This window comes from Juglans regia, chromosome 6 (genome assembly GCF_001411555.2).
Source record: "Juglans regia cultivar Chandler chromosome 6, Walnut 2.0, whole genome shotgun sequence".
Classification (NCBI taxonomy): Eukaryota; Viridiplantae; Streptophyta; class Magnoliopsida; order Fagales; family Juglandaceae; genus Juglans; species Juglans regia.
In genome coordinates this window covers 1,827,382-1,850,724 of record NC_049906.1, presented here as the reverse complement: position 1 = coordinate 1,850,724, position 23,343 = coordinate 1,827,382, and the positions used below count along the sequence as shown (strand labels likewise).

The 23,343-nt window shown below is 36.0% G+C and overlaps 3 protein-coding genes, 1 long non-coding RNA gene and 2 other non-coding genes across 6 annotated transcripts; 4 read left to right on the top strand and 2 right to left on the bottom strand.

Moving 5' to 3' along the window:
• The first annotated feature begins 228 nt into the window (after window positions 1-228).
• LOC118348742 lies at window positions 229-2,603 on the top strand. The gene is made up of 2 exons (XR_004801725.1): window positions 229-425; window positions 1,711-2,603. It is a non-coding gene; the product is annotated as an uncharacterized LOC118348742 (long non-coding RNA).
• LOC118348804 lies at window positions 794-879 on the top strand. Its single transcript, XR_004801811.1, has one exon. It is a non-coding gene; the product is annotated as a small nucleolar RNA snoR118 (small nucleolar RNA).
• Window positions 2,604-4,174: 1,571 nt separating the features above from the next.
• On the top strand, window positions 4,175-4,260 carry LOC118348803. Its single transcript, XR_004801810.1, has one exon. It is a non-coding gene; the product is annotated as a small nucleolar RNA snoR118 (small nucleolar RNA).
• Window positions 4,261-7,142: 2,882 nt separating this feature from the next.
• LOC109011415 lies at window positions 7,143-13,706 on the top strand. Its single transcript, XM_018992624.1, has 13 exons — window positions 7,143-7,334; window positions 7,400-7,465; window positions 7,883-7,948; window positions 8,100-8,175; window positions 8,273-8,350; window positions 9,240-9,337; window positions 9,942-10,015; window positions 10,401-10,488; window positions 10,599-10,756; window positions 11,017-11,059; window positions 11,842-11,907; window positions 12,885-12,962; window positions 13,399-13,706. Exons 1-13 carry the CDS (start codon window positions 7,236-7,238, stop codon window positions 13,483-13,485), a joined length of 1,077 nt encoding a protein of 358 aa, XP_018848169.1. The 5' UTR covers window positions 7,143-7,235; the 3' UTR covers window positions 13,486-13,706.
• A 1,588-nt stretch (window positions 13,707-15,294) lies between these two features.
• Window positions 15,295-17,380, bottom strand: LOC109011413 (neurofilament medium polypeptide-like). The gene is made up of 2 exons (XM_018992622.2): window positions 17,042-17,380; window positions 15,295-16,929 (listed from the first exon to the last, which is right to left on the bottom strand). Exons 1-2 carry the CDS (start codon window positions 17,241-17,243, stop codon window positions 15,659-15,661), a joined length of 1,473 nt encoding a protein of 490 aa, XP_018848167.1. The 5' UTR covers window positions 17,244-17,380; the 3' UTR covers window positions 15,295-15,658.
• Window positions 17,381-19,726: 2,346 nt separating this feature from the next.
• On the bottom strand, window positions 19,727-21,530 carry LOC109011412. The gene is made up of 4 exons (XM_018992621.2): window positions 21,106-21,530; window positions 20,870-20,985; window positions 20,284-20,688; window positions 19,727-20,022 (listed from the first exon to the last, which is right to left on the bottom strand). The coding sequence occupies exons 1-4, from the start codon at window positions 21,245-21,247 to the stop codon at window positions 19,960-19,962; spliced, it is 726 nt and encodes a 241-aa protein (XP_018848166.1). The 5' UTR covers window positions 21,248-21,530; the 3' UTR covers window positions 19,727-19,959.
• Window positions 21,531-23,343: the final 1,813 nt, after the last annotated feature.

The window sequence follows — 23,343 nt, the reverse complement described above, 5'->3', positions numbered from 1 at the left end:
CCCCTAATAGTCACTTCTTCAACGTAAGCAAAGAGTCTTAGGTAATATTGGGCCTGTTTGTGGGATTTTGCAAGGAGCAATGCATTTAGTCTCCAAGGAAAGCCCGTTCCTAGAGTACCCAAAGCCCAACGTTTTGGACTTTAAATTCGCAATACCACCAAACCCTAATTGGATTCTACTACTCTTCTTGCGTCCCCGCCCCCCTTCCCCCCCCCCTCTCTCTCTCTCTCTGTGTGCTGCCGTTTATGCGCTATCTGTAGAATGTGAAGGATCCCTCACCGAGTAGTTCGCTGGTCTTTCTCTGGTTGGGGGGTCTCAGGTTCTTTTGTGATGTTGAAAGAACTTTTTTTTTTGTCGATTTATGGAGGTGTTTGCATTCAGCAACAACCAACCAGCCCTTAACTTTCCCGATGATGTATTGAGCGGTCCGCATGGTTTTTATTCATTTCTAGCCTTTACTCACCGCCATCTACGCCACCCATTCTTTATACATACATGCATATATATATATATATATATATAAATATTATTTATTTATTTATTTATACGCGCACATACATATACGCATCCATATTCTGACTCTGTGGTGGTTTATGAAGGCTTTCGATGAATGTCATTCGCTTAAAAACCGTGGATGATTCTGTCCAAAGCTATGAGATCTGATGGTTTTTAGACGCAGTGATTGACATGCATGTGTTGCAAAAGCAAACCCTTTCCTCTGTGTTTTAGCCTTTTAGGTAGTTTTTGCGGCTAGATCTGTATTGGGCTTTTGGGGTATGATTTCGGGTGTATAGTGAATGATGATATATGCACTGGGCTCTGAGCAGGTTTTTACTGCATTATTGATGGAAATGCAGCCTAGAAAGCTATATCTGACTCAGTTGATATCATTTATCCGTTGTTTTAACGATTTTTTTGTTTTAAGTATAGCATCATGAAGCCGTGTACGGTTGAATTTTTTGATTTGGGTCTAACTAGATATTGGTAACTAGAGTTTCTCAGCTCACATTTGTGCATTGAATCATAGTAATTGATTAATGTACGAGAATATATTGTTGGGTTGGTGATGCTGTTATTTGCATCTTTTTAGTAATTGAACCTTTTTTTTATAAGTGCAGTAATTGAACCTTAAGTAGCCATAGAACTCTTTTTTATGTGTGAATGCATCCACATTTGCCCAATGATGGAAAACTCAATTTATGGAGTGGTTGCATCGATTTTCATTACGAGCCTTACTATCATCATCATCATCATCATCACTCTCTCTCTCTCTCTCTCCCTCTTTTTCTTTCTTTCTTTATTTTTCATTATGGTGATTGAAGATGTGGAAGGGCTCTTGGTGAAATTCTGATGTTTATACCGACAATGACCTTATATAGCTATGAGATCTGAGGGCTTTTAAAATGACATTTACATATATGCGATGCTATTTGAGTGTTAGATCTTCTCGTCTAAATTACCTTGTCATCTACTTTAGCTGGATGATTCCTTTATCCCGATCAATTTTAAATCTAATGTGGTGTAAATTCTATGAATCTTAAAATGGCTTTTGTCTTTAAGTGGTCCACTATTTTACTTCATCTGCTACAATATGTTGCAGCTCACTTGTTTGATTTTTACTTGCATACATTTTCTGGTTTAGATTTGTTGTGCATTTGAAGATGGTCACACGTGTTTTCAAAATGCCTTACATGTAATTGCTTATTGTAGGTGTTGCTGAACCTTTTAGTTGAAGGTAACATACTTATGATAATTCTATGGGATGTATGATTGAAGCTTTACAATCATTTACATCAGCCTGATGATGAGCACTCATTGAAGAGATCTTTGATTTTTCATTATTAGCCTCCATCTCGACACCTGCTTACCATTTACTTGCTGCTGCCACTACTGCTGCTTCTTCTTCTTCTTCTTCTACTCCTACTCCTGTCGCTGTTATTATTGTTATTATTATTAATATTATTATTATCAGGTTTTGGTACAGATGGTGGTGGTTATTGTTCTTTACATAACCATTTGAGATGTTGAATGGCTTTCAATGAGAATCATAAGCTTCTTCTAGCTCTGAGATCTGAGGGTTTGAGCTCAATGCTTTTTTTCTTTAACCCTGATGCATTGTATTTTTCAAGTTCTAGTTGAAGAGATTATTAAAATCTCTAGTATTCACTTCCCTACCTGAGCACTTGGGAGTTACTCATAGGTTTGTTGAATATAGCCCATGGGTTTGGCCTGATGGATTCAATTCAGATCCATACGCCTCACCCATTTTGCCCGATGATGGATAACTTATTGAGTATTGAACGGTCGCATGGTTTTATTCATGTTGGGCTTTTCGCACCATCAGTGTCATGTCTGTATATATATGTATCTATATATATATGAGTGTCATGTTTGTATATATATGTATTATATATATGCATGCGTTTGTTAGGTGTGAGTTTCTTATTAATTGTGTGGGATCATGCAAATTACTTGGGTAACCAAAAGAATATTTTGATGCCTGCTTTTTTGTGGTACTGGGCATATATGAATTAATGCATGTAACTTGTTCCACCAAAGTTTTTCAGATCATTAATGTACCATTATTTGAATATTCTGATTTATGCTCATGAGATATGTATATATACATGGAGTAATTCTACATACAACTGTGAAGTGCGTAAATTTTGCATAATTATTTTGAAAAAGAGTAAGGTCTATTATTAGAAAATTATTATTTTTTTTTTTCACGTAGATCTTATGTTTTATTCATTTTTTTCAAAGTGATTACGCGACGGTTATGCAATTCACGGTTGTAAATATCTTTTCTTGCGCGTGTGTATATATATATATATATATATATGATTTTTCTCATCTAAACACCATGCACAGCTTGATTGAGAAACTTGAACAGCTTAACCAACATTAACACAGGAATTAAACAGTCATTTTATCAGTACTTCATGAGTTGCAGCTCAATCAATATCATGTTATTGTTTTGTTTTATAGAAAGTGGTAAAGGAGAGGATGAGGTCAAGAGTTCTAATCTCAATCAAGAGTTTTAACTGTCCATTTGTAAATCATATATGTATATATATACACACACACAATCTAGAGACACTTTTGAGACGAAGTTACAGACCCTAATTAAAAGGCTAATTCGTGTATAATATCAGTCTGATTATCTTCTTATAATCTTATAATCTTCAAGTGCATACTCTTAAGATAATTTGGAATCCCAACACTAAATAAGGGAGAAATTACACCAATCAATACTCTTCTAAGATATCTCAATATAATATATTTTAATTTTATTGAGTGTTGAAAAATTAGAGAAAAAAAATTAAGTACAAATAAGAAAAAGTTAAAATTTATTTAAATATAATTTTATTATAAACTTAAAAAAAAATTATAGCAATAAAAATAACAAAAATATATTATTATATGTATAGGCACCGTTTAGAGGTAATATTGGGCCTGTTTGTGGGCTTTTGCAAGGAGCAATGCATTTGTCCCCAAGCAAAGCCCGTTCCTAGAGTACCCAAAGCCCAACTTTTTAGCCTTTAAATTCCCAATACCGCCAAACCCTAACTAGATTCTCCTTGCTCTTCTTGCGTCCCCGCCCCCCCTTCCCCTCTCTCTCTCTCTCTCTCTCTCTCTCTGTGCTGCCGTTTATGCGCTATCTGTAGAATGTGAAGGATCCCTCACCGATTAGCTCGCTGGTCTTTCTCTGGTTGGGGTCTCAGGTTCTTTTGTGATGTTGAAAGAACTATTTATTTGTCGATTTATGGGAGGTGTTTGCATTCAGCAACAACCAACCAGCCCTTAACTTTCCCGATGATGTATTGAGCGGTCCGCATGGTTTTTATTCATTTCTAGCCTTTACTCACCGCCATCTACGCCACCCATTCTTTATACATACATGCATATATATATATATTTATTTATACACGCACATACATATTCACATCCATATTCTGACTCCGTGGTGGTTTATAAAGGCTTTCGATGAATGTCATTCGCTTAAAAAACCGTGGATGATTCTGTCCAAAGCTATGAGATCTGATGGTTTTTAGACGCAGTGATTGCCATGCATGTGTTGCAAAAGCAAACCCTTCCTCTGTGTTTTAGCCTTTTAGGTAGTTTTCGCGGCTAGATTTATATTGGGCTTTTAGGGTATGATCTCGGGTATATAGTGAATGATGATATATGCACTGGGCTCTGAGCAGGTTTTTACTGCATTATTGATGGAAATGCAGCCTAGAAAGCTATATCTGACTCAGTTGATATCATTTACCCGTTGTTTTAACGATGTTTTTGTTTGAAGTATAGCATCATAAAGCCGTGTACGGATGAATTTTCTTTTCTTTTTGTTTGGGTCTAACTAGATATTGGTAACTAGAGTTTCTCAGCTCACATTTGTGCATTGAATCATAGTAATTGATTAACGTATGAGAATATATTGTTGGGTTGGTGATGCTGTTATTTGCATCTTTGCAGTAATTGAACCTTTTTTTTTTTATAAGCTCCGTAATTGAACCTTAAGTAGCCATAGAACTCTTTTTTATGTGTAAATGCATCCTCATTTGCCCAATGATTGAAAACTCAACTTATGGAGTGGTTGCATCGATTTTCATTACGAGCCTTACTATCATCATCATCATTCTCTCTCTCTCTCTCTCTCTCTCTCTTTCTTTCTTTTCTTTTCTTTTCTTTTCATTATGGTGATTGAAGATTTGGAAGGGCTCTTGGTGAAATTCTGATGTTTATACCGACAATGACCTTATATAGCTATGAGATCTGAGGGCTTTTAACATGACATTTACATGTATGCGATGCTATTTGAGTGTTAGATCTTCTCGTCTAAATTACCTCGTCATCTACTTTAGCTGGATGATTCCTTTAGCCCGATCAATTTTAAATTTAATGTGGTGTAAATTCTATGAATCTTAAAATGCCTATTTTCTTTAAGTGGTCCACTATTTTACTTCATCTGCTACTATATGTTGCAGCTCACTTGTTTGATTTTTACTTGCATACATACCTCGTTGGGATGTAGTCCCCCCCCTCCCTTTTTCTGGTTTAGATTTGTTGTGCATTTGAAGATGGTCACACGTGTTTTCAAAATGCCTTCCATGTAATTGCTTATTGTAAGTGTTGCTGAACCTTTTAGTTGAAGGTAAAATACTTATGATAACTCTATGGTATGTATGATTGAAGCTTTATAATCATTTACATCAGCCTGATGATGAGCACTCATTGAAGAGATGCTTTGATTTTTCATTATTAGCCTCCATCTCGACACCTGCGTACCATAAACTTGCTGCTACTGCTTCTTCTTCTTCTTCTTCTTCTTCTACTGCTACTCCTACTGCTGTCGCTGTATTATTGTTATTATTATTATTATTATTATCAGGTTTTGGTACAGATGGTGGTGGTTATTGTTCTTTACATAACCATTTGAGATGTTGAATGGCTTTCAATGAGAATCATAAGCTTCTTCTAGCTCTGAGATCTGAGGGGTTGAGCTCAATGCTTTTTTTCTTTAACCCTGATGTATTGTATTTTCCAAGTTCTAGTTGAAGAGATTATTAAAATCTCTAGCATTCACTTCCCTACCTGAGCACTTGGGAGTTACTCATAGGTTTGTTGAATATAGCCCATGGGTTTGACCTGATGGATTCAATTCAGATCCATACCCCTCACCCAGTTTGCCCGATGATGGATAATTTATTGTGTATTGAACGGTCGCATGGTTTTATTCTTGGTTGGGCTTTTTGCACCATCAGTCCCCCTTTTAAAAATGAAATTCCCTTTGTGTGTGTGTGTAATGTGATGGTGTGAAGAGGTCTATCATGAAAGCCAATAGCTTTAACCGTAGATGATCTTTTCTAAGCTATGAGATCTGAGGGCATTGCTTTTACACCAATCTCTCTTGGTCTTGTCAAAAATCTTTTATTTCGAGTGGTTAGTTCTTTTGGAGGCTTTCTGTTCCTCAATCAGTTCAAATAGATAAGAGAAAGATCATGGTTGCAGTCGTGGCTGCTCAGGAGGAAATGGGGTGGTAGAAGATTGGTCCCGGGAATGCATACAATCTGAGATATTGAGCAAGACATTGTTCCCACTTCCATGGACTCGGGGATGTTCTTCTGAAGGATTGTTGGAGGTCCCTACTGATGAAATGGTGCAATTTTCCGGTCATGGGATAGACGCATTTGCACATGCTATGTGTTGAATAATGAATGCTTTGTTTGCTCCCCTGTATTCTACAATATTCTTCACAGGTTGGATAAACATAATGTACTTTGTATGTACTATTAAAAGGTTGTTATCTTTCAATTAATTAATGTAGTGCACTCTGGATTGACAAGTACCATGTTCACCATTGAATTAATGATGTGTTCTTGAATAATTCTTCTCATATCCCAGGACTGGTGCAGTGTGCCAGATCTAGTAATTGGATTTTGGGGTTGGAAGTGTGTGGGAGATGTTCGTTCCTTATTTAACAGTGAAAGGGTCTTATTGACAGTAATTTAATTCGTTCGGGTCACTCAAAATTTGGCATGATCAATAAGTTTTTAAAAAAACTGCATTTTGTTTTCAAAATTATAGGAGGAAAAAAAAATTAGTGTAAAGGGATCATAATACTAAATTGTGCTATAGCATTCATCTTTAGTTCGATGAATCAATTCAAAAGGGACTAAACATGATTTCTTTTTTTTATTTTTCTTACGAGGAATTTTATAAGAATAAGAATAAATAAAAAGAAAAAAGCATGATGCTCGTAAAGATGATGTGCAGGATGCTTAAAACTTAAAAGAGATTTTATATAAAAATAAATTTATAAATTGACGTGTTTTCACGTGATGTGTGAGATTTACTTTATATTAAAATTAATTTTATAATTTGATCATCAAATCATGTTGATTTATGAATTTACTTTTATGTAATCTGCTAAAAAAATTTTCAAATAGAAAATGCTATTTGAACCGGTAATTTTGACCTAATTGATTGACTTTTTTATCTTTTATTTTTATACTTAATAATTATGTAATAGAATTTTTATTTATTTTTAATTTTTTAAAAATATTTAAATATATATAAAAAATAATTGAAATAAAAGAAGGAAAAAAAAAACATTTGCACTTATCGGTCAGATTTTATCGGTCGTTCATCGGTTCCTCTAGCAGCGTCCCTCCCCCCAACTGTCACATACACACAGAGTGACAGACACTTCCACACAGACAGACGGAAATATGTTGGAGGCGCAGAGTCTGAGGAAGGCGGTGGTGCCGTCTGCGCTTATTGAGAATCCCTCTCCTGGAAACCTCCAGTCCACGCGTCTCGCCCTCCATGTATGCTCTTCTCTTTTTCTATGGTGCCATTTGATTCACTTTAATACTGTTTGTTGCCTCGGCAGGTTAGTGTGGACGGTTCTTCCTGTTGGGCCTACGTCGCCTCTGGTTGCCACATTTACAAACTCCAGGTACACAAACAGACGCTGCTTGCGTGTTTGTGCGATAGCGGCCACATTATATCGGGTTTAATCCGGTTCATACAGAAGTCGAGTGGATATGAATGCTTGCTTTTGGGTTTTGAACTTGGTGTAAAGTTTTTAGTGTTAATGAGTATTAACCTTTTTTTATTAATCAGCTGTTTGTAAAATGTTAAACTTTGGCGCTAACTTTAATTTGTGTGCGCTCTACAAATGAAAGAAAAACCTTTAGTAGAGTTATTTTGGAACAAACTGTTGGTTTGTTTATCATAGGCATTATTCTGATGGGTTTTTCTTTTTCTTTCTTGGATATGTTCCAAGTAATTTCTTTCATTTGATGTGTCGAGTGGGGAAGCTCTTCTAACAATGATTGTTATGGAAATGATTTATTATTGATATTTTTTTTAGATACCTCTGGAAGATACTTTTGTGAGCAAAGGAAAGGAAAGCCTTCTGATCCCCGTGCAGACTCAGGTATGAAATCATTTGCTATTGGCCATCTTCATATAGGCTTGATATTACTTGACATGTCGGATGCATGTGACTCCATACCTGCTTCTTTTAATGTTTGTCTCTATTATTTTATTAATGTGTTAACGCTTATCTATGATATGGCTTCATTAAGGTTATGGACTCTTTCATGGTTAACCGCTGTCCCCATCGTTCAGAAATTCAGAGTATTGTGCTTACAGAAACTGAGAGTAAGTGGATCCTGCACTTTGCTCAAGGCCATTTGCTAATGTTGAAGCATGTCTTGCATTGATACATTTGCTAATTGACTAGATTTGATATTTTCAGGCTCTGGCTACTTAATGTTGGGAAGTGTAGATTCGTTTGGTCACCTTATCGTATCTAAACAAGATACAACTGGTAAAGGTAGGTTTCTCTTTATAATTAATTGATGTTTATACTTCGGGTAATGAAGATTTTATGTTAAACCTTTATGGCTTTCTTCCATTGTAATTAAAAGATTATGAAATTTCATATTGCTTCTCCTTTTTGCAATTTTTTGTGGGATCATTTGTTCAGCCCCTCTTTCCGTTTGATAGGTAGCATACTTGAATTGCCTACCCAAAAATAAGTAGAAATATCTAGTTTTCTTTTGGGGAAAGTAAAGGTTGATTGTTACTTATGTCAAGTTGGTAGTGGCGGTGGATACAGGCAGGTGGGACCTTCCTCAATATCGAATAGATCCTCTCCATTTCATTTGAAATGGATTGCATCCATTAAGTGTAAAACATATGATATTTTAGTCATTTCACTTGGCAACAGCACCCCTCTTCCAACAATTAAACTAAATTTATTTTAAATATATATAGTAGACCAATTTATTTTCTAGTAACTGCTTTCCCCTCCTCTTTCATCCTCCTTGTACTGGTGTTCTGTATGTGACTTGAGCCTAATATGCCAGTTTGGGTTTCTTCAAAGCTTGCTAGTTTGGATTAATTCAATTATTGATATTCCATCATGTCAAAAAGTCATCAAGAGCTCCTTCAGCTCTTATTAACGCAATCATGGACTTTTTGCAGCATTTTGAGTTCTGAACTCTTGTAAAGCTTAGTTTTTCAGTTTGATGGATGCCAGTCTAATGCTGTATATTGAATACCATTTCAATTATTAAAACTATATGTATACTTCTTGCTTTCCTGCTGGCTTTCAATTCATTTCTATTTTGTATTTTAATCTTTTAAATGGCTGAAGTGATTTGCTAATAAAAAGAATGGTTGAAGTGATTATTTGTAATATAATACTGCTGAAATTTCAGATATTAACAGGGTCACATATTCAGTATTGCCTCGAGACGGTGGTGTTGGTGAGGGCAGTTGGGCAGGGCTCTGTTTCAGTCCAAGTCAATGGTCTATGGTACCACATTTCTCTCATTAATTCATTTAAGCTTTAACATGCATAATCTAGTAAACATCAATATCCATGAGTTAGCAGCAGGGAAACTCAAACTACTTAAGTTTAACCTTGTTAAAATATTGAGTATGTTGCCTCCATTTTTCTTGATTAGAATCATTATTTACATCTTACAATTTTCTATCTGAAAGCATATTGTAAATTTTGCATCTTGCGTATCAGTTGGTACAATCATGCTGAAATCAACTACGAATATTTTTGAACTAGAAGACCAGTGCTAACAGATCCATTCTATATAATGCAGTTCTTTGCTTTATTGGATAGTTGCTCAGGGTTTACTGTAATACTTCTTTAGCTCCTTTTTATTGGAAACAGGAAAGCTGTGTAGTAACAAAGGCTAATTTTTTTTATTTGTCAATTGGAAACATATATGGGATCCATTCATAAAAATTATAAAGGGAAAATATGACTATTTTTTTTATAGTTCTTATAACTAAAAGGATATATTCTTTTCCAAACATTTTCTCCATTTCTGGTTTAGAATTTCTATATGCTTCTAGATTTTTCCCACTGGCCGTCCTCATTGTGCTGAATGATCTCATTCCAGGCTGCAGTGGCACGTAGCTTCTGCAAAACTGTTGATGTTTACGACCAGGATATCCATGTCCGAACATTACGTACGTAAGTAATATGTATGATGTTTAAATGTTCTCATTTATTTTCCCTTAAGTAATATGCAAGTAATAGGATCATCATTAGTCTTCCATTATGTTTTCTTTAATCCTATTTATAACTACATCCATATGATTTTTTTATTTAAATGAAGTGCTCCTTGATGAGCATGGAAGTGAAAATTTCGAACTAGCCTTGGACTGTCTTGCTACTTCCATATAATCGAAGGTTATTACCAAGGACATAGTAGGGCCAAGCCCTTTTGTTTTTAATAGAATCCTTTTTAAAATGAATGTTTTGCCTAAGATTCTCTTAGTTGTCAGAGCACTGCCTTGAGTTTTGTTACCAATATGTGAATGTTTCTTCTCGGACATTGTGTGTGGCTATGTTACAGGCTCTGGTACCCATCTTCATTGAACTTTATACAAAATCAGTGTCTAGCGAATGAAAGTTCTATATTAATTGTTGCTGAAGGCTGCCAGGTACAACTTTGTGCTTTAATACATTTTATTTTACCCTATGTCCTGATGAGCTCTGCTCCTTTGAGATTTATTTGCATGATTTCATTGCTTCATCTGCTGGTGTACTGCAGCTGACTATATGGGACTTAAGAATGAAAGAAAATGGGGGTTGTCTACAACGTATCTGTAGTTCACCTGGTGACATCTTCTATGCTGTCTGTTGTTCTTCAGCTGGTAATGTTGCAGTGGGTGGGGCTGATCGTACGGTGACCATCTATGATCCTCGCAGGTTGGTCACCAAAAGCAAAAATACATCAGTGCTAACTATGTGTAGCCTGTTCATTGTGCTTCCTGCAAGTAGTGCATGGCATGGCACATATTGATGATGGCTGCAACTTGCAAATCAATTTTGTTCTGCATGTTAGTGTATATGTTTATTTCCCACGTTCCACTTGGTTTCGCAGAAGATGCATGAACAGAAATTGGAATACTAAGTTTTTCTGCACTTCACAGAATGAGTCTGATTTGTCTTTTACATCTTGAATGTAGATGGTCAGCATTATCAAGATGGGTGCACTGCTCAAAATATGAGGTCAGCCAATATATTAGATGAATTGCTCTACCTTGGTCTTTATCATTGTTTGGGCCCTTAAAACAATGTATCTCTTAAACAAATCTGTGAAACTTTCGAAGATTCAAGGACAGTTGTTGTCCTTACTGCATTTTCATTGGAATCAATGACGAGTATTCTACTACATATTTGTTTATCTGTTCCATGCAAGAGCCATGATTTTCTGGAGAAGTTGACTTGATTATGCAAGATATTTTTCCTACTTTTGTTTTTTCCCTATAAAATCTGCTTTCTTATCCATTAATATTACCTTTTGGGGGTGGGGGGAGTTACAAGTTCAAAATAGGCTGTGAATGTGTAATCGGTTATCTCTCTCTTTTTCTTATCTTTTTTTTTTTTTTTTGGGGGGGGGTTGTTCAAGGACCTCACTCTACCCAGTCAGTACCTTGGTCAGTGTCAAACAAGTTTAGGGACTCAAACCTTAGTGATCAGTTCATTCCGAGATAAATGGTTGCTATTATTTTTTATGGAGCCGGTTAGAAATTTTAGAGTGAAGAGAGGAGGTTTTTTGGGCCAAATGATATGTTAGTTGGTTCACATAAAAAGGATTAACTGTGAAGAATTTTAGGATGGACATGTAAACAGTTCGCAGCATTTATTTTTATGGTGTAGAGTTTGTTTTTGCCAAGGTCAATTAAATTTCCACTTGTTGTCATCAAGCTGCGGAAGTTTCAGAGAGTCTCATGTTCTTTTGGTATTTGATACTGTGGGTAGGGATAACTGTTGTGTCATTCTTACTGCAGATTACTGGGCTTGCTTTTTCATCAATTGATCCTGACCATATCTACATACAAGGGGTTGACTATGAGGTAATTGGTCTTGTCGATACTGGAGCTTAAATCATTTTTCTCTTTGTTGCTCTGGCTATTTGGTACTTTTAGCTCTAGATGGTTTAATCTAACGAGAAAAATGTTTGTTTATATGGTCTTGATTGGTTTTGTTTTGTTTTTTGGAAAGCAGAAATTGCTTTGATGTATTTACCACTTTTATAACAGATGATAGGTACTTAACTAATCGGGTCCTTTTTTTATTATAAGTTGCAAGGTGATATAAATTTTTCATTTTTTGTCGCATTATAAATTGCAAGGAAAGTTTATTTTTCATACTTGTGGGCCCTAAGTAAACATCTTTAAGTAGAAAATTCCCATCATGATCCCAAACTACAACATTGGGCTGCATGCACATGCTACAAACATGGAAAATGCTAGCTTATGCTTGTAAAATTCTTCTTCTCTCCAGTTTCCCTTTCGGGTACCCCTTGGGTTTGTGGATTGGGTTGGAGAGAGGGGGATGGTGGATGAGGTTATATGCTCTAATTGGGTCCTTTTTTTATTATAAATTGCAAGGTGATATGAATTTTTCATTTTTTGTCGCATTATAAATTGCAAGGCGAGTTTATTTTCGTACTTGTGGGCCCTAAGTAAACATCTTTAGGTAGAAAACTCCCATCATGATCCCAAACTACAACATTGGGCTGCATGCACATGCTGCAAACATGGAAAATGCAAGCTTATGCTTGTAAAATTCTTCTTCTCTCTAGTTTCCCTTCCAGGTAACCCTTGTGTTTTTGGATTGGGTTGTAGAGAGGGGAATGGTGGATGAGGTTATATGCTCTAGAGGCATCTAGCAAAGGAAATGTAATAGGGAATTGGTCAAATAGCTGATGTACTACTGGTCTTGTTATGACCCTGTCACATGGAACATATTTCTGCATAGATGACTGTTAAAGTTTCTCTAGATTCTCATTGTACTCTGCAACTTCAATATCAAAAATGTTATTTTGCAGGTTTTTTGTGGACAGTGGAAAGAAAGCAAAAAGGTGTTTTCATTTAGGGGTGACTCAAACTGGCTTGGTTTCAGTAAGGTACTATGCACTTGCGAATTCTCCATTCTAGCACATATAAGCATGTGCTTTTATAAAGAAGTTAGACCAAATATTAGCTTCGCATATTTCTAAAGGTTAGCATGCAACTCAGTTTGGATGATCTGGTGGAACCAACGTTGCCGGGATGTGTTTTCCATAAAAAATTCACTTTACACTTGAGGTTCACACATAACATCTGATTTCTTCCTAATATAATTTGACTCGAAAAATGTATATAGAACCATATTTTGAAACCGACTTTTGAGTTTGTGTTGCAAATAATTTTACATCAAGCATACATACAAGATGCTTTTATTATTAGCAATTCTCAGCATCAATTAAGTTGCCCTTTGAGTCAATATAAATGCAGCTTGCTGTCATAAGATAACAGAAATGTTTTGTCATCTCACAGTTTTGCATTCACCCCATCTTGCAGTGCCCCAACAGGGATGTTTTAGGCGGATGGTGCGACTCAGGCAGCATCCTTGTGGCTGATGTTGTAGCTAAAGAAAGTGAAATGTAAATGCCGAAAGGTTTCGTCAACGGGTATCCCTAGTATTTGGTCTTATCTGTTTACATGGAAATTACTTCTTGCATATGACTTCACACTCCCAAGGAATTCTGTTAAATCAGAAATCCTCATCAAATCTGAAGCAGTCATTTCAAGCCGTCTAGTAGATAAGCCATTGCTCACGCAACATGTATTTTTGCAATTTTGTTTAACAGGCTAGCTAAATACACGTACTTATCATGCTTTTCTATTTTGAAGCAAAACTAATGGAGTCCTGAACTAGTAGATTAATTGACAATTGATCTACTAGTTCAGAGAATTGACAATTGAATATCTAAATAACCAAAGTAGATTAATTTCATAGCTAACTAACCCATCTTTTGGATTTAGCTTTTATGTTATTCAATCAGCAGAAATCTATCACTGCCTAGCCATCTATGGCTTTCTTGGTTTGATCTAAAGACCTTTTTACAGATGCTAAAGAAATCTTTGAAGGTCGAGATACCTTGCAACCAGTGGATCTGGGTGCCCTCTTGCAAACTCGCAATTGATTATATCACTTCAGCCTTGGAAACTGGCGTTATTTTAGGCACCAAGGCCTACCAAAAGGGGCAAAAAAAAAAAAAAAAAAAAAAAAGGATCTAATTCTAATTCTAACGCTAAGTATAGATAACGGGGTATAATATTCATGGAATATTAACATATGGTGCACATCGAAATTTTTAGTAATTTGAAGATGTAATGTGTTAGTTTGATAATTTAGAATGCAAAATATAAAATGTCTAATAATTCAAGGGTGCAAAGTGTAAGTTTTCCTAAAAATAATGTCTACTACTACTCAATTACATTTTAGAAATACCAGCCAAACTGATCAGAATATGAGGATGCCACACACACACACACACCTTGGGAGGGTGCCCTACTAACTTGGGAGGCTAATGATGACACACACACACACACAAACACAAACTTGGGAGGGTGCCCTACTAACTTGGGAGGCTAATGATGTGAATCTGTTGAAGTCCAGGTCAAGAAACCTGGCAAATGATGAAGAGGGTGCCCTACTAACTTGGGAGGCTAATGATGTGAATCTGTTAAAGTCCAGGTCAAGAAACCTGGCAAATGATGAAGAGGGTGCCCTACTAACTTGGGAGGCTAATGTGGGTTTTGGTTGGTATAGGGTAGGAGACCTGGTCCACATGGATACTTGGGTCCCATAGTTGAGATAAGCAGTTCAATCAAGCAGCTCACCAACTGCCAATTATCAAGACCCACCTTATCAGGGAAACTTTAGGTTATTTGTATGTAATCAGAATATAGTACAATGCTGAAGAAAAGAACAACTTCGTCATATTATTTTGAGGAACTTTAGTAAGATGATTGGAAAGACCAGATTAGGAAAGGTGTATGACCTTACTCGTGAGAATCATGAATTGGGTAATCTAGAGGAACTCCAAATGCAGAATTAAACCCAGAATATCTGAGTCTACCATTGATTCTAAACATCATTAGAATTTATTAGACTACACCTTGACAGGTAAATAGTATGAGTAACTTCCATTTATCTTATAATCCTTTGAGTACCACAACTATCAAGTAGTGTATGATAAGAGAGAACCTTACTCAGAGATAAACGTCTTACCTGAATCAATAAGGTTAAAATTAAATTGGTTTGAATTTTGGTCTCGCATCTTGAATCAAAAGTAACCCATACTATTAGGTTCGAGTCATTTTTACTTTGTTATATGTTAATTCTGTCATTTTTACTTTGAATCTTATAAATCAAATCTTATCATTTCAGTGATGTTGATGGTGTGCTCTATACATCGGCTTGAGAATATAATAATTCATGTATACAAACTTCCTAGAAAATTCTCGAGATAAAGATGCAAATGTTTGATGGTACCATAACCCACAACCCCCAAATAATTTCCAACTGTATGAATCGTGTCTACTTGTGAAATAACAGCTTGCATTTGGTATACATCATTGATTCTGACTTCTCTTTGATATATCTAAAGAAGAATAGACACTTAGTTGATCGAGTACTTGGTCAATTTTCTAGGACAAGGCATAAAACCAGCAAACCAGATTAACAATATAGGCATAAGAGATCAGATTTGTCATTTTGGCTTTGAAGTGTTTCCCACTATATTAAGTCCAACCAATGTGCTTTTAAGATTAATCATGCACTTTTTACTTGTCTTCTCTTTGCACTGTGAATAACAAGAGCTATAAAAGAGACGAGAATGGCCGATCCTGCAACAACACAAGGAGCAAAGAGCTTACACCTTGTTGAAGCGACCTTCTTCTCCTGAGCTGCTCCCTCACCAAGATCTTTCTGTCTTTCTGCTTCAGACGATTCACCTTCTTTCTCTTGAGAACTTCTTTCGTTACTCGCTTCTAGAATCTCGTCTCCTATACTGGAAGTTTTTTCTCGTTCTGTAACTTCATCTTTGCCATGCTGTTCGGCAGGATATTGTAGCTGTGGAGTTGCTGCTTGTTCTAGTTCTTGATCAGGTTTGGATTTCATTGAATCTGTAACATCTGTATGTGACACCTGCCTTTGTGGTTCTTGAGGTATTTTTTGTCTACCTTCATCCTTTATGCTCTTTTCTTCCTCCAATCCTCTTTGTTCTACTTTCTCTACCTCTGGAATCTCCTGTTTCTTTCTCTGCTCTATCAATGCGGGAAGCTCTTTCCGTGGCGTAGCAGTCTCATTCCTGGGTTCAACCAACATAGGTTCTATGGTTGACACTTCTTGATGTTTAGTTTCTTCTGCAAGTTTACTCACAGGCTCTCGGGTTTCTTTCTCTCTTTTAAGTGGCTCTTTCACAGCCCTATCAGTTTCTTCAGTGCTTTCAACCTTAGGCTCTTCAGTTTTCTCCGGTAGTGTTTTTCCTATGTATTCTTTCTTAGGGAACTCCTCGGCTACCGGTTTTTTCCAATGAATTCTCTCTCCAATAAGATTTTTTCTGGGAGCATCTTCAACGGTTTGAGTCTTTTTTGATCCCCACCTATCTATCTCCTTCTCTACAACATGGTCAGCTTCTATTGTTTTAATCTTGGGCACTTCATATTCTTTCTTAATTCTCACTCCTACCTTGTCTCTTTCAGCGAACTCATCAGCTACAACTACCTCCCTTTCTGATTTTGCTGTGACTCTCCCAACTTCTTCTTCCATCACTTCCTCAACCCCAACCCCATGAATTCCTTTCTCCTGTTTAGGCATGATGATCGTCAAGATTGATCCTTCTTCTTTGAACCCCGCCTTGATCAGATCCAAAACCACCCCATCAGGAATCTTGAAAACCTTCCTAAACACCTTGAGTTCTGTCCATTCCTTGTGTACCATGCGACCTATCATTACCGTTTGCTGCACCGGCTTCTCTGCATGAACTGTAATTTGTGTCCCATCTTCACTTATCTTGATATTAATGTTCTCTTTCTTAAAACCTACATTTTGTACATAAACTTTAGGGCAATATCTCAAGCTGAGAAAAAAGGAAAAAACAAATTAGACAAAATTTAAAATGGGAAAGAGTTTGTGAGACGAAAAAACATTGACCTCGGAGATGGACAGTGAGGATGAACATGTTGACATCTTCTCTAGACAAGAAAACAGGACCTGCTCGGCCTTTGCTGAGCTGAAAGTCGGCGAAAGAAGCGAGATCATCCATGGTTTTTGTGAGCTTGAGTCCAAATTCCACATCCATAGCTGATACTCTGATCACTATCAATGTTTTTTCGGTGAATAAAAGGCCTTCCATTTTCTGTTAATTCAGAAAGAGGTTATATAGGAGCACATTGGTGAGTGACTGCTAAGAGGGATTTCCATTATAGAAAGAGCATAAAAAGGTTTGAGAAAATGACTAAAGCACATATTCATTGCTTGTTAAAGTGGGTATTTTGTAATGGGGGATACGAGGCGGTTAAAACGGTTGAATTCGGTTGCTTTTCCTCGTATGTTTTTTCTTGGCGGAAAGCTAATAACAGGCTTCCTTCCATACCAAAAAAGGCATAATCGTGGGCCCAGTTATGTTCCAAGAAGCTCCTAACGTGCAGCAAGAGGAATTAAGAACCATTTTAAGATGTTGCTATTAGCATTAAGATTGAGTTTTTGAACCAATTCTACAGTGATCTTCAGTTCTTGCATTTGGAAACTATTCTGGAAGAAGTTCACATTGGTCTTCGTTATTCGTTTGACATGATTTACTCGTTGTAAAAAAGTTGTAAAAGATGATCATATCTTTGTTCTTTTCCTTGAAATAATAATTCATGAGAGTTGAAAAATAACTAGAAGTCCTCACCTTTCTGTGTCAATTAGTTTTTAAAAGTAGTTAGTAAGAGGAGTAAATTATTGATAGGTAATGATGTATATATTGACTCTTTTTGTTCTTTTGATTTTGCTGTTATAATTGCTGAATTCAAAAGTTTAACAGATAGAAGAATTCTATGCATCAGCCACTATTCACTACCCCACACTCTACATCTTATGAAAAACACCTCACGGGCCACACCCTATGAAAAAAAAAGATATAGGTGTGGAGTGTGAAAGTGAATAGTATCTGATATATAGAATTTTTCTAACAGATATATCTGGTAATTGTTTGGCTATATATGAGTCTAACTCATGTTGTGAGATTTTGAATGACAATTTATTGCAAGATATAATTTTGGAAACAGTGACGTTTATTCCTGCTCAGCCACATTTCCATTACATTATTAATATACATAATTAAGTAAAACCTAAAGGAAAAATAATATATCATATTGAATTATTACTTTTCACGTACTGTTAATAGTTTTTGAATTTTTCTAATGCATGACTTTTTCATTTTCTCAAATACTCACGTCATTTTTCAATTTTGTAACCAATGTCTTGTAAGGTCATGGAATTTTAGAGACAATTAAAGAGCTTATAAATGTGATTAGAAAAGAACCCTATGAAGAAATAGCTTTCATAAGCATTAGATTAAACAAATAAACTTTGGTTTTCTAGTTTTAATCCTAAACTTTACTCCTATTTTAAGATTAAAACTAACTCGTTCGTCATAGAGTCTAAGTCCACTTGTGAGGGGAGTGTTAGAATATGAGTGACAATTAAATTTATTATTTTTTTATTGAGTTAAACATTTGTAACAAGTGATTATCTATTACAATAAAAGAGACAAATCTCAAGATCTCAAATCTCACAAGATGGAAAACTAATGATATTCAAGAATTTTTTCCCCAGGAGAAGACAATTGATTCAATTATTATTGCAACTAACATGTTCTCCTTGGTCCCTTGAGTTACTGAATGGGGACAGGGGACTGTGTATTTTGTTGGATGGCATTGATCACAGACACCCTTTTGCACAGCAATTTATCCAACTACATCTCTTTCTTTACCTACCAGTGGGACACAGATAGTGGCTTGAATTCTTGATATTTCCACTGAAACTACTGTGGGAAAGAGGGGTTGTTCACGAGACAATAAAGTTTCATCAAAGGACTACAGTGTGATTATAAACTATTCATTTTCTAAGGGGCTCTAGATCTTACCCATTCCCTTGCACCAAGCTGCATTGGACCACTATTTCTATAGTCACTTGGCCAAGAGGTTCATTGGTCTTGGAACTTCAATAAGAAAAGATGAAAAGAGAGTGGGGATAGACAGTGAAAAAGGAAAGTAGGTGTAAAACATGTCAGTCAGTGTTGGGAGGAATTCAAGTAACTGTGCCAGAAGATCTTTTATCCTGCAGGGCAGTGATGGTCTCCCTCTCTTTTTTCCTTTCTAGTTTCTAAATATATCTGAGGCCATTTTTCTAAGATTATATTCCTGATTACTAAAACCTTGCTGGTTTTTCTGATTTATTATTATTGGTATTACTATGACTTTGTTTCTCACCACTTCACCCTAGGATGATAGTAGGATTCAAGGTATATCAGAGGTTCAACCATTTATAAATTTGCAGCAAAGACTACCCTCCACCCTTACCTTCTTCTCCTTCTCTCTATGGAGAAAACTGAAACTGAAGATGAAACAGGGTTTTGTTGCAGACATTAGACTTCCATCAAAGGACCATAAGATCATTATAAACTATAAACTGTTCGCTTCCTAGGGGCTCTAGATCTTACTTCTTCCCTTGCACCAAGCTGCATTGTACCACTATTTTTGGAGTCACTTGGCCAAGAGGTTCATTGGTCTTGGAGCTTCAAAATAAAAAGAGGAAAAAAGAGTAGAGCGATAGACAGAGAAAAAGAAAAAGTAGTAGTGAACAGTGCTTGATTGCGTGGCAAAACTAAAGACCAAAAGTGCCAATGATTCCAAAGCAAGGGTCTAAATAGGCTAACATCATTACAGATCCATAATACATAGTATAATCATCATCCTTAAAGCTACTTTAGACTCGAACCACGGTACATGGTGCTCATTATCCTGATCTATTTTACAAACATTAGCTGCAATTCTCTCTCTCTCTCTCTCTCTCTCTCTCTCTCTCTACAGCATCAGGAAAACCACACAAGATAGAGCCATTTGAACTGCAAATAAGCCCACCATCACCTGCATTCCCACCGGATTTCAAAAAGAGTACCCAATCAACAACCCATCAAAACTCTCATACAAAAGAAAAAGTGAAAAGAAAAGAAGGAACCTATTTTCTAGCAAGTGATCATATGAATAACCACAGTAAAGTTTTGCACTTCCCCTTTTACTTGTACGTGAATAGTGGAGTTGATAAAACTAAAAAGTAGAGCATACTATAAGCTCATGTACATGTACATATACAAAAGTACACATATATGTAGAGAGACATTTGCATACCTTTCCTCCATGCCCAGAGGTGGGTAAAGGACGTATAGTAGCAGAGTCCACTTCCCCAGTAGGCAGAGGAACCGCAGGGTTACTGTTAATAAATGGCATACCACCACCTTTATCAGGGACCGTGGACGGCACATTCAACGGAGAACTTGCGGTGGGTGCCGGAGTTGGAGTAGCCGCTTGGTGAGGCTGGAACGGCCACGGGAATGTCGGAGACAACGGAGAGGACGATACGACTCCACCAGAAGAGGGTGCTGGAGCTGACAGTGGAGGGACTTCCGGAGGCATTATGGAAGATTCAGATGGTGGTGTGAAGACCTTTATGGCGAGCTTTTCAGAAGCTTGGCATGCTTTGAAAGACCCATTGTTGAATGTAAAGTAGAAGAAACCCGGGCGTGATGGTTGCCACTTAGAAATATAAGAAAAAATTGGTTAAAGTCTCAGTTTTTGAGACATTTCTCAAGTACCCAGCTAAAAGATCAGAGGAAACAAGCACTTAAAGCTATTTTTAAAGCCAAATGAAGATGAGAGAGAGAGAGAGAGAGAGAGAGAGAGAGAGAGAGAGAGAGAGAGAGAGAGAGAGAGATACCGTATAGGATGTGGAATTGGATTTGTTGAGAAGTGTGGCTTGAGTGAAATTGCAGACATTGAAGGCTCTTTGGTTCTGGAAAATGTAGAGATTGTAGTGATACTTGTGTTTAAAAACTGAGAAGGTGGAAAAGACAAAGCAGAGGTACGTTAGTTTGACCCCAACAATTGTATAAAAAAACACAATAGATAAAAATATTTAATCTATGTTTCTGTGTGTGGATATTTAATACTTACCGATGGAGTCTCCTATATGAACAGTGGGATTCTTCCATTTTGAAACTCCATCTACAAGTATTTTTATGGAGTGAGAAGGCTGGAGAAGTGAACATAGAAGGAAAATGAAGGAGAAGAAGAAGAGCATTGAGGAGGCCTTCATAAGGCTGTTCCTGTTTTAGTTCGAGAGGGGAAAACATAAAGAGGCAGTAGATTCACTTAAGAAGGGTTTTAATTAGTAATTGTAGCTTTATCCGTGGCCCCTGGTCTCTGGGTCATTGAGAAGGTAAAGAGGGTTTTGAAAAATGTGTGATGAGAGAGAGAGAGAGAGAGAGAGAGAGAGAAAGTGGGACGAGAGACTGTTAAATGTCTGAAGTGTTTGGCTTTACATTGGGAGGAGTTTGAATGGGTGACAGACATATATATTGGAGATTGTGTGATTTATTATTTTAAACAGTAAAAGTTGGAATGATTTTGTTTGAGGAAAAAACAAATGCCTCAGGGGGGTTTCAAGAAAAAGAGATGGTTAAAGGCTAAAGTTGATGCAGAAGCACGAGGGAAGGAGAGTTTTGGGTGGCTCTACCAAGGACGATGATGATGATGATGATGATGGGGATTATTATTCAAAAATGATTAGTTCTGTGATTACAGCCTGTTATGCCCTCTATTTTTGGATTAAATAATCTTTCTATTGGGAGATGGGGGAATCCAAATTTTACTTTCTTTTAGCTTACCTCTTCACTTTATACAATGTATTGATGCTCATACTTTGATACACAAGGGGAATAAGAACCCTAATAAAGATGATATCCCTTGTGAAGAAAATCCATGGTACCATTAACTAATATCAATGAGAATTTTTCATAGTTCCATGTTTAAGGTTAAGAGAATGCTCCAATTCAGCCTTGTACTTTGTTGTAATTTGGCTAACATGTACAACAATCATACCCAACAATGGCAGAACTTTTTGTAGAATTGTTGTAGCTTATGCAGAAGCTAAAATACTTTTTCATCCTTCGTTTTTTCCATAATGGTAGAAGAGGTTTTGGATTTTTCCTTTCGTCTTTGGAAATAAATAACTTGAAGAAGTTTGCTTCTAAAAAAAAATTTATTCATCATCTATTTTCTCATTATTATCTCATCATTCCATAATGTGACATTAAATGATAGGTTGACAAGTGAAATATGACGGATTTGGCCAAATGACTTGAATGTCAAAAAGCTATGCCATATTCGAATGAAGATGATGGTATCATTGAAGATGCCATCAGTTGTGGCAAGTGACATGGTACTATCGAAGATGATGCTCTGTGAATTGAATGCAAAGACAAAAGGAATTCTACAAAAGGATGAATAAAAAAGGCATTTCAATTGCCTTGAATCTGAAACTCTAATTCAGTGAAGCTAGGAAAATGGGGGTTTCTCTTTATTCCTTTTCCTTTTTTTTTTATTCCTCTCTCTTTTATTTTCCTTCATTGAATTGCAGTCTGTAAAAAGAAGGAACAAGATAAAAAGACCAGGACAAAATTCCTAAGAACATTTGAATGCAAGAAAGGTCCAAGCTCATAACTTTCTCTCTATGTGGCAGATTTTTAGTACCAAAAAGATCTATGGTATAATACAAGACTAGGAAAAGACAAAAGGAACTGTAAAAAGAGCTCTGAAGTTCCAATAAACCATGGACAATATTAAAGCCACCGCTTGGGGCTTCCAGTGGTTCTAGCATATATTTATTTATGTATTTTTTTAAATTATTTTTTATATAGATGTTTTGAACACTTTCAAAAATTTTAAAAATATAACATAAATTTAGAACATCATTAAAAAAATATTTTTTTAATAAAAAAATTAAAAAAATTATTAAAAAATACTTCTTTAATCACAAAATAAAATAAAAAATGATAATAGAAAATATTTTTTAATGATGTTGTGAATATTTTTTATTTTTTTACAAATATTTAAAATTGTTAAAAAAATCTATATAAAAAATAAAAAATAAAAAATAAAAAAAACATATAAAAAAATACACATTAGAGCCCAGCAGGAGCCCCAGTGGTGGCTCTAGCATTATTCATAAACTATTTAAAACAATTCCAATGGAATCTATACAAGGAAAACCAAAAAAGGTAAAAAAGAAAAAATTAAGTAGGGTGATTTTACCAATAACATCAGGCTTATAAATAGATTATGATTATAAAACTCTTAGGATTATAAAGTACAATTGATATAATACCATATCATAACAGTTGCTTGTTATTT

Bases quoted from the DNA above. Each gene is read 5' to 3' on its own strand.
- LOC109011415 (XM_018992624.1), top strand. From the start codon at position 7,236: ATGTTGGAGGCGCAGAGTCTGAGGAAGGCGGTGGTGCCGTCTGCGCTT. The intron at 10,757-11,016 runs GTTGGTCACCAA...TCTTGAATGTAG, and splicing joins ACCATCTATGATCCTCGCAG to ATGGTCAGCATTATCAAGAT. The intron at 11,908-12,884 runs GTAATTGGTCTT...GTTATTTTGCAG, and splicing joins TACAAGGGGTTGACTATGAG to GTTTTTTGTGGACAGTGGAA.
- LOC109011413 (XM_018992622.2), bottom strand. From the start codon at position 17,243: ATGGAAGGCCTTTTATTCACCGAAAAAACATTGATAGTGATCAGAGTA. The intron at 16,930-17,041 runs GTCAATGTTTTT...TACAAAATGTAG, and splicing joins CCTCACTGTCCATCTCCGAG to GTTTTAAGAAAGAGAACATT.
- LOC109011412 (XM_018992621.2), bottom strand. From the start codon at position 21,247: ATGAAGGCCTCCTCAATGCTCTTCTTCTTCTCCTTCATTTTCCTTCTA. The intron at 20,689-20,869 runs GTATCTCTCTCT...TATATTTCTAAG, and splicing joins CCAATTCCACATCCTATACG to TGGCAACCATCACGCCCGGG. The intron at 20,023-20,283 runs GTATGCAAATGT...GTGGGAATGCAG, and splicing joins CCTCTGGGCATGGAGGAAAG to GTGATGGTGGGCTTATTTGC.